This window comes from Phalaenopsis equestris, unplaced genomic scaffold (genome assembly GCF_001263595.1).
Source record: "Phalaenopsis equestris unplaced genomic scaffold, ASM126359v1 Scaffold000413, whole genome shotgun sequence".
Classification (NCBI taxonomy): Eukaryota; Viridiplantae; Streptophyta; class Magnoliopsida; order Asparagales; family Orchidaceae; genus Phalaenopsis; species Phalaenopsis equestris.
In genome coordinates, this window is record NW_018164854.1 from 633,095 (window position 1) to 644,368 (window position 11,274).

General features: G+C 37.1%; 1 protein-coding gene across 2 annotated transcripts in view; it reads right to left on the reverse strand.

Annotated features, from left to right (window-relative positions):
- Positions 1-11,274, reverse strand: part of LOC110027044 (tubulin-folding cofactor D-like) — a 35,090-nt gene that overhangs the window by 20,057 nt on the left and 3,759 nt on the right. For both annotated transcript variants that reach the window (XM_020728312.1, XM_020728311.1), the window contains exons 2-3: positions 5,940-6,487; positions 58-160 (exon numbers count right to left, since the gene is read on the reverse strand). In XM_020728312.1, the coding sequence (XP_020583971.1) occupies positions 58-160; positions 5,940-6,487 (651 nt within the window). The remainder of the gene's footprint in view (positions 1-57; positions 161-5,939; positions 6,488-11,274) is intronic.

Sequence of the window (11,274 nt, forward strand, 5' to 3'; positions counted from 1 at the left end):
AACTTATAAAAGCAGGACTTGCATTACAGCATTGAACTTATAGAAAGATGGTCAAACCTTGAATATTGAAGCCAGTGCCTCCACGATGCCAAGTAATCTGAATTGGTTGATGTCATCCTCAGTCCAAGATAGCAGAAATTCAAACGTCCAGTCAAAGAAGCTGAAAATGAACAACGAGAACTACCTCAAAGATATGTAAAGCATATAATTTATTGATTTACACGTGCTGCTTATAGCAAGATAGATAACTAAACTTTACACAAAAATCTACTTGAAATAATGATTCATTAAATGCAATCACCAAACCATATTAAGAAAAACAAATATTATTGCTGGAAGCAAATAGACAATTACAATCAAACACGATTAGAGGGCTCGGTCGATTCATTAAATGCAATCAAAATAGTTGCCTCACTAAAATCATACCAAATAATTTAACAAGAACTTTGTAGTCCTGGTGATACCAGAGTTAACCCAAACCATATTAAGAAAAACAAATATTATTACTGGAAGCAAACAGACAATTACAATCAAACACGATTAGAGGGCTCGGTATGGTAGCGGCAAGGTAGGGGAAAAATTTTTAGGTTGTGGATGAAGAGTGGCAACGATTTTAAGTGGTTGGAACAGCAGGGTAGCAAGGGTCGGCAACCCAAACAGCAGTAGTTGGTTGTTTGGGGCAGCTGGACAGCAGAAAAATAGCAAGAGGGAGGCTTTGCGGCAATGACAACAAGCTGGAATGAGGGTGAACAACTGGCCGGGTGGTTGGAATAGTAGAAATAGCTCGGATGGTTGTTTCCAGGCGACAACAACTAGCGAGCAAGCCGGCTGTTTCGGGGTGAAGGTGTGTGACTACGGGGCAGCCAAAGGAAGATAGCCAAGGGCTGCAATAGCGAGAAGGATGGTTGGATAGCAAGGAACTGCAGGAAGACAACAACGGGACTAACGTTAAGGCGGTTGCAGCAAGAAGAGAGAAGTGGTAGAGAAGTCAGAGGGATGCGGGAAGGGGTAGGGAAGATAATCGTCATCTGAAAACCAAGATACAACCAGAGCACCACTTGAAACCTTAGGATATAGCCCTCAAAGGAAAAAAAAGAAGATGGCAGCTGTCCTATTGTAAAACACACAAAACTAACCCTAAAATATCAGAAATACAAACGTATAATAAAAGGATAAAGAGTAGTCCGGTCGATTTTTATAGCTCTATATAATAATTAATAACTACTTTTAAAAAATACCTAAACTTCTAAAATTCATAGGAACTAAATTAATTTACAAAAGTTAATGAAAATTTAACCATTGACTTATTAAATAGAGTAGAAAATTATAAAAATATTAAAAAAAGACAACTTTTTTAATTAAAATAATTTCTGAATTTCGAATACCTCAAAAATTAAATTAAATCTTCAATAAATCATAACTTAATAATTATAGTGTAAAAATTCTTGGAGTTTGCACAGTAGGCTCAAGATAATATTTTTAACCAATTGATAATTTTTTATATTTTTTTAAGATTATTTTTAATTTGAGTAATTAAAGGCTATTACATTAATTAATTAAAAAAAGAGAAATGAAATTTAGTCCAAAATGGTCCTCAATTTTCTAAAATTAATCTTTCAAACTCTAAGTGAGATAAGAATATAATTTGATGAATATTCAAGGTTGACTTTCCATGGTCTAACCTCAAATAAGTGAGCATTAAATCTTAACTAATATCAACTTGAAGAACATTAGCATAATCTCCCTAGTTGTCATAATCTCTTAAAATTGGCCTTAATTTTTTTCAATTATTTTTCAGGAATTCAAATTTCCTACCCTTAACTTAAAGTTCCATAACTTTTTTTTTGGAATTTGGAGTTGATGACTTAACATTTTAAGTAACTTGAATCTAAGTGAAGTAAAATTAGAAGAATCAATTAAAAGATGGATTAATAAAGCTCAAGTAAAAATACATAATGAAGCCACTCGTAGGTATTCAGAAAAATGCAGTTTATTTCCGCAAAATAAAGTGCTCTTCCTTGCTAGGATTAGAGAGTTGTGAATAGTGAGATCGACCTAATTGGGGTGGGTCTCACCCTTCACAACGCTCTTTATAACATCAATTAATATTAAATTGATTATAACTGCACAATATTTAAGTCATTTTAACTTTAACTACCGAATTGTAATAAGTTAAATTTCAACATGAACTATAACTTTAATGTATAGGCAAAAATGACTACCTCACGTACCACACTATTAGACATCTTTGATAGCTCACAAAACTAGATATTGTTTAGGATGATCGTACTTGTGGGTACTTTTCATTTCTTTATGAGCATCGATTGCATGCTTGAATTGGATGTGGATGATTTTTGTCTTTTGTCGTTGTAGATAGACATTTAGGCTGACTAACATTTAAATAAACAGCAACATGCTAGGAAAACCTTTACCCAAGGAGCTTGACACCAATTTTGTGGTGCTATGTCCAAATGATATATGTGTGATGTACATATTTATTATGGTTTTTATGTTAATATTTTTCGGCATGTGCCATAATAAACCTAGATTTTTCCCCCTTGAGTTTAGAGTTAGGATGGTCCTCGTTGGCTGGTTGGGATGCTCGATGTGTTTGAGATGAGGCTTGTTCAAAGAAAGTGTGGACGAACCTCAATAAGGAGACTGAGCATAGACGAAACCCAATAAGGTGACAGAGTGTGGAAGAACCCCAAAAAGCTGACAGAGAGAAGACGAACCTCAACCAAATGATGGACATCAAGAACAAGGGCAAACCTCAACAGAATGACGTGGCGAGGATGAACATCAAAAGGCAAGGATAAACCCCAATAAGGCGACGGAGCTAAAGAATGATCCTCAAATTACTAAAGCATAAATCAAAAGATGCCTAGAAAGCCAAGCCACCAACAGAATTTTAGTAGGTCCATGTCGGGCTGTATGAGGGGCAGATGCTTGGCTGCCCCATTTTCTTTTCTTTTTGTTGTGTGGTGGCCCTCAACAGCCTTCTTTTTAATATTTATTTATTTGGTTTGCTTTACCTGCTTTCCTGCATGCTTGCTTGTGTGTTAGAGATATCTATTTTTTTCCCAGGTTTCTTTCTGTGTTTGAGTGCCTAGTTAGGATTGAAATACATTAAGCTCTTAGGATGAGAGATTTTTCTACCCAACTCCAACTTTAACTCAATTTTTTTTTAAAATCACAACCCATAACCAAAATTTAAACATTATAACTCATAATTTAATAAAAATATCTCGTACCAATAGACATTGCATCATCAGCTTTTAATATTAATCAACTTATATAAAATCAATCAGAAAACTTAACGATTATGATTAACAATCCGTGCGTGATAGCATCATATTGCACTTTCTTTTGTCTCTTGGGGCATTCACTCATTGCACAGAAGAAGCGATCTGACCTGTGAGGATCACCGCCCTTAAGGAGTGAATCTGTTTTTCGTACAGATTAGCCTTAACGACTCTTCTAACATGCATCATATAAGGACTTGCATAACCCTTTAACAACTTATACTTCACAATCAGAGTCTCATTTATAATAAAAAAAATTATAATTAAATGAACTTTCATCGATCGATCGTATTTCGATTGATCGTATCGTCACTTTCAATTGGCTCTGTTGAGCCGACATTATCTTTGCATAAATAAAAAAATCTAAGTTTCAAAATGACAAAATATTTGAGTGAGGAACATACATTACCTGGGTTATTCAATCTTCAGGATCGGGTCGTAAGTCTTAATGCATCTAATATATTCTAATAACAATAGCCCACCACTCTTAATTTGAGTGTGACAGGAGAGTCGAGCTAGTTTTTATTCCTCCATAGGACTGCAACTTATAAATCTCATCCTTTTTAGTTAGGTTTGAGCTTCTACCTTATTGATAAAACTCACTTTAGCATAGGTTCTGAGGTATTTTCATCGGTCTTACCACGAAATTCACTTCTCTTAGGCTTTTTGATGGCTTCCGTTGAACATAAATCCTAAGTTTCAAAAATTTATTCAACTCATACAATAATTATTGCTTTACCTTCAAAATTATAAAGCCCAATCATATGATAGATTGGTATGACCACTAGGTCTCCCAGCATTCGGTGCTACATACTTTTCTTTCGTTGGCTTTCGATATTAATTGTTTATAATTTAAGCTATCCCACTTGAATTTCCAGATACCAATGTTAATATTCATTGTTGTACTCCGCACAATTATTGCATAAATCGAGAGTTTTCTTAGGATTTATTATTTCCTAAGATGTAATTAACTAAGATGGTTTGACTCTTTAGAGATACCAGACCCCAGAACTAAAATAAGCCCTATCATTTTAGGATAGAGGAAAAACTGATTTTTGCAGCCCCACGGAGTAGTGAAACAATCACTTTGAATGGGATCCATTATATAATAGTATTCTTGTCCCTCAAGGCAATATACTATTCATTGATATCATATTCGATCACAAGTGAGAAACTTCAAAACTGTTGTGCATGATCTTCTCTCCCACACCCTTTCCACGTGCAGACAGTTTTAATGTGCTCATTAGTATCCAACATGAATAAATGATTATCCAAAGAATATTAGCATGGCATGCTCCACAAATTTTTACTGCCCAAAGTAAACTTCAAGAGGATATAAGATGATTTAAAGATGACACGAATGATTCCCACCCTACAACCAAAGTGCATGCATGTGGCATGAAACACGTAATGTCCTTGGGCTGCTTATTAACCTGAAGCACGTCACTGGCAAAGTATGATAGCTATAAAGGATTTTATACTCAACCCTAACTGTTGCATCTGAATCTATAAGACGAGTGCACAATTCTCTCCTGTTCGCATACCATATCCACCTAGTAACTGTGTCTCCTGCCTATCATGTTACACCCATTTTCTTGCAAGTCGACTTTATTGTGTTTATTAAGCTAAACTAAACCCTAAGCCTCCTTTTTTTCTCTACATTGATATATTGTAAAAAATCAACTTATAGAGTGGCCTTCTATGTATTTTCTATGATGTATAATCACAAGCTAACAAAAGATTGCCCTGCATATTAGTAACGCCACAACTTTCAGTTTTCAATACAAACCTCCCTTCTCCTTTGCAAAAAATTTCTATTTCAAACCATTAATTGATCCAGTCGACAAGACCAACTAAATGCAAAACTAACATTTGAATTTGTACATCTGGTTTAATAATGAGAAATAAAGAAACAAGCAGTCCAACATGCCATCCCTGCTTCAGTATAACAGGCATGGATACATTGTTTGAAAGGCATAGGCTGTTTAGAGAAGACAAGTAAATAAATAATCATAAGAGACTAACAAAGCTAGCGAAGTGAGTGAACATGACAAAAGGTATGCTTTGTTACATCACCAAAAAAGAACATATGCGAACAAACTCAAAATTACTTTTTTTTTTCATCTTTTTTTAAGATTTATGTGCTTAACATACATTACTTCCAAGGAAAAAGTAATCTGATCCTAAGCAAAATATACAAAGGAGCAACTGTAGCAGCTTCTACGGATGAAACTGATGAATAGCTTCATGGACTACAAGGAAACAACGTTCCAATACAACAGAAATTAGACATATAGTTATACCCCTTCATTCTCTCAAGGTTTAGAGACTATTTTCATGTTCTAATAAACTTAACGTATCCATGGGCGCCTTAGCAAAACAACTCGAAGCATATCCAAATTTCAGTTGATAAGAATTCAACCAGTGTTGTTGCGGACACTACAAGTACAATGTCTAGCTGACACATTTAGGCTTTGCAAGATTTGAAGAATAAGTTGGATGCATACAGACAACAACTCAGACCACCAAAGAGTTATGTATGTAAATACAGAAGTTTAGGTGTGAGATATGTACATACATAAGAATTGTGTGCTGTATATGTAAATTTCCAATCAAATAAAATATTAATTCAACCTTACAAAAGCCGTTGACATGTCTGGGCGGGTTAGAAACCTTGATAGCACAAGTCCTGCGAACCTCCGCATAGGACCAGAACTTGATAGGTGATCCTTGGAAATTTCAAGTATCTTGAGTACCAGTGGTGATGGTTCACCAACCCCCAATTGATTTCTGTTTGCAATGCTAGAGTCTACAGATGAGATATCAAAAGGAATCAATACAAGTATGTAAAGCCATAAGAGAGCTACACATTTTGTCTCCATTTCTCCAGTACTTTCTTGTCTTAAAGATGTAAGTGAATTTCCATTATGACAGTTCTCCAGAAGAGTGGCAGCTATCTCAAAATCAGAAACTTGATGAGGAAAGAATCGAATAATGTGCTTGTACCCACAAACGGTAACCAGTGAATATATAATAATGCATATAGGCTTTATGGTAACAAGAACTTCATAAGTACCATCCCTCAGCTGCATTGATTTAGAGTGCACTAGGGACATTAGTGGGTTTACAATGCTCTCCAAGTAAGGCTCGAGCAGCTGACCCTGCTCTTGATACTTGTCAATCTGTTAATACAGACAAAAGGTATTTCCTCAACCAATAATGAAGACAGAAATTTATCTCAAAGTAATACATGGAGTGAGCTATACATCACTAAGAAAGAACTCTTACTGTTGGTCAACTTTTAAAACAATAAAAAGATGAAATAAAAGGCCTTCCAGCTCCCCTGGAGACATATATATAGACAGCCATATTAAGAGAGAGTTTTTGGATAAACAGATTGTCTGCATGTGTATACTTGCTTCTTAGTTAGGAACAAAGTGATAACATGGCAACTTACATGTGCTCGTTATTTTTCGAGCATATAAGCACAAAACTCAATTAATGAGACTGTGTCAATGCAGTCCAATTACTTTTAGAAGACTGACTTAATGAGAAAAACATAATGAACATAAAATGGTCAATTTAAACTAAAGTCCTAATTTCACCATCTTATAAAACAATAAGACAAACTTTGCTTGAGAAATAAAGGAATTCATTTTAATGAGAAAATCACCTACTATGTTTTAATTATGAGAAACTTAAAGCGCTCAATTATTAGATATACTAAAAACTATATTTTCATCATAATACCAGAAGTTGATTTTAGAATAATGAATGATTAAACAATCGCCTATTTAAGGAACACAATTTCCAATAACCATATACACATTTCACCAAGTGCAAATCTTTAAAATGAAAGGAATCGCTACCGTAATACATGCAAATATTTTGCATTCTTTATATTCCCTTATAGACCTTGTTCATGATTATTAACAAGAGAATAAAAATCAGTTTCGTCGCATATTAATCTCTTTATTTCTTTGATACTCAAATCATAGTATTAGAACCTAAGTGAATCTATCACCGATCATTTTTTTAGATTGACGCTGCTCCGGTAGATCCATCATATCTATTTACGCCAACCTTTTATGTCACTCGCTAGTAGATGATCGTTGATTTCATAATCTACTGTTTCATCTCTACTAGAACTATTTAGGACAATCTCCATTGATGGTATTGAGATCACCCGGCCTAATCTCTTTAATTATAACTACATCATCAGCCACGAAATCAAGAGCTTCGTCGCACTGCTCTCACAGGCCTACCGTACATAAGAATTCTCCAATTAAGTTCTCTCCAACTTTAGCAGCCAAATGACTTTCATACACACAGTCCTTGCATGTTTCATCTCATTAGGGTACCCAAGCCTCACGTCAGAGATGCTCTGTTCCCAATGTCACCCACTCGCTCATCTCCTCTTCTCCAAACCACTTGACCGACCTCATATACCCTAACCACAGTGACTAGAATTGTTAAGGCTGAGTTCTAATGGAAGTAGTTTCTCAAGTATCAAAACGACAATACTAGGAATTGAGGTCCATCTTCATAAGAAAGTTTGACTTTTTTTCCAAACACACATGCAACAAAGATCATGCCCACTATGATACAATCAACCTCCTTGTTCATCACCTCCTGAAAGCTTTTGAGGTTTGTCCATCAGTCGCTTCTTCCTATTCCAATTGTACTATTGCTAACACTCACTAACATGGAAATGGGAGCTTCCCGCACATTTTTGCCACACCTGCACATTTTTGCGACCCCTGCTACAGTACCACGAACTGTAGCAGGAGTCGGGGCTGGAACAAGTCTAGAAAGGTGAGTCAGGTGAGTCCACCCTTCCTTCCCGTTTATTTCCATCGACAAGTCTAGAAAGGTGAGTCCACCCTTCCTTCCCGTTTATTTCCATCCTACATGGAGTGGGGTCCACTCCTATTTACCCTAAATTCATAAATGTGTTGTTTTTATGTTTTAGGGTAACTTTTTCTTTGTGTTATGTCAGGAAAGCCATCGGTGTCCAGGTATTCCCCTCTAAGGTTGTATCTGAAAGCGAGCGATGCTCCGGTTGTATCTCATTTTGAGTTAGTGACTCTCCTCCAAGGGTCGAGTGGAGCTCCAGTAGTTTCTCGCTCCCGAGGTGGTGTTTATTCTAATCCAATTCCTCTGCATCCCTCCCACTTCACTACAACGCATTCCACCTTGTTGCAACCATCCAGATTGCCACCTCCCGACAGTCTTTCTTCATTTCTTGTTATCCCGTAGGGGTGTAAACGAGCCGAACACGAGCGAGTTCAGACTCAGCTTGCTAAAAAATATCATTGTTCATATTCAGCTCGTTTATATTTCGAAAAGAAAACTGTGTTTGTACTCGTCTCGTTTACTTAGCAAGCCGAACTTGATACGTTAGATGTAAACGAGCCGAACACGAGCGAGTTCAGGCTCAGCTTGCTAAAAAATATCATTGTTCATATTTATATTTCGAAAAGAAAACTGTGTTTGTACTCATCTCGTTTACTTAGCAAGCCGAACTTGATACGTTAGCGAACAAAAAGTCGTTTTGACAACCCTAGTCACACAGCCGTAAAATATTAAGGGTTGGGGCAAAATTTAAATTTTATTATTTATATGAAAATATCATTTAAATATAATTTAATGTTTTTAATTAATACTTTTAATTGATTATAAATCTTGTAGCCTTATAGTCAATTTAATTTTTTTTTAAAGTACTACACATCAACATATATATATATATATATAGCAAAAGCCCAAAGGCTAATATATTAAAGAGAAAAAAATACAGATGGGTTGAATGAGAGGGCCTAAAAGAAGACCCAACTCACACAATATAACGCACAGAACTCCAAATAAAGCAAAGATGCAAAAGGATAAAAAACCAAAAAGCCACCAACGATCGCAAAAGTACTAGAGACGTCTCACTTTATTCCTTCATCTGCCTCTAGTTTTCGGAAAGGACCCAGCTAACAGATTGGTAAGATGCGTACCATTACCCGAAGTAACCAAAGTATCGTTCATCAGATTCCTAAGCTCAAGTAGTTTTTCATTCTTCTTCTTCTTTCTGGATGTGTAGACTTGTCATTCCTCATCCGAGGATTGACTCATCTGATCAATAGATTGGATTGTTTCAAAGGTGGTCGGACAGGTGTGTAGGCTGTTGCACATCATGATCCCCATGAGGCTGAGTAACATTAACATTTTGCTCGACCTGATGAGGCGGTGGGGGAGGAGGTCATATAGATAGAAATATTCTCACATGTAATATCAGTGATAGGTTTTAGAGCAGGTGGGGTCTGAAGAATCTCCCTCGTCCCCATGATTGGAGGTTCCAATCAAAGATGGGGGAGCAACGACATTGTGTGAAGACTGAATGGTTGACATATTGTCTGCGATGATAGTGATATCTTCAGATAGTGACATCTTCAAGAGTATCATTTTGATGATTAATAATGTCAATAACTTGGGGCTGAACATGGGAGTTGGATTCTCTGCCACCGGCGAAGCGCTTTGCTTTTTTGGTCTGAGTTGGGGGTATAGATGGTGGCATTGCTGAACATGAGGAGTTGGATTCTCTGCCACCGACGAAGCGCTTTGCTTTTTTGGTCTGAGTTGGGGGTATGGATAGTGGCATTGAGAACTAGAGTGACAGTTCGAACAATAAGAATGAAAAAACTCAATCACTACCTTTTGTCAATATTCATGGTGTTGTGTGTCCAACCAAATCTCCTCAGATGCGGATAAAGTGACGTCTCTTTCAACAAATACTCTGGCTTCAAATGGACGGGAAATATTAAAAGTAAGAATGTCTGTTTTAAGTGGTTTACCATAAGCTGAGATAATAGAGTACAACACTTTTTGAGTGAAATAATGAAATTTCAAACCAGGGAGACGAATCCAAACCGAAATGATTGGTGGTTCCATCTGTGGGTCAAAATCCACAGACCATTTCAGAATTTTCATTGTCCTGTTATCAATCTAGATAATCCTTCTAACAAATAAACATGTGTAATCTTCTTCATTATTAAGTTGAATAAGAGTGAATCTTCTTCATTATTAAGTTAAATAAGAGTGTCTTCCATCTAAAAGTCTAATTTTTCACTCCCCAACAAGGTGCATAAGCTCAAATTGTTTACGAATCAGCTCCATTTTGAGATGACTATACAAAAACTTTCCGATCAAATTCAGACGATAGGAGGAAGCAAGTTGAATACCTTTTCAGCTTCTGTAAAAAAAGATGGCAGGTTTCTCATTCTTCCTACCGGGTTTTTTGATGTCCTCCTCCCACTCAAACGAATGAGGAAAAGAGCAGGATTTAGGTGTACCTGAGGCTTGGGCACCCACAATGGCGGCAACATACGATCTGTCTGAAGTCATCCCAAATGATGGAAGTGCAAAAAGTAAATTACGAAACCAAACAGGGAACAAGGAGCAGAGGAAAGCTCCTGGAGGAAAGCTCCTCTATGTGTTGTGCTGCAGACGGAAAGAACCAGATAGCGACAGCTAAGAGACGCCCTGAGCGTGACTTCTCGGGATGATAACGAGCCGCAAAAGCCCGCAGCAAGTGAGAGCCGCAGCGAACCTCAAGAGCCACAGTGAGTGAGAGTCGCTGTATCGGGAGGACGAAACCCGACGCCCCCGAGCCAGACGACCTGTTGAGAGAGTCGAAGTGGGACAACGAAACAGAGCCGCTGTAGAAAGACTGGCGACGAAGACGAGACAGTTCGACGAAAATGCAATGAATCAGAAAAACGAGGGATCGCCATAGGCGAACCCTAGCAGAGCGAGGAGGTTGTGTGAGAGAGAGAGAGAGTGTGCAAGCCCCGACAAATTGGTGGCGGCTTTGGCATAAAACCCTCGGGTTTGGGGTTCGAATCCCAGCCCTTACAAGCAGATTCAAATTCGCACATGAGTTGGAAGGGGAGTCCGCCCGTCGGTGAGTTTTTAATATATATATATA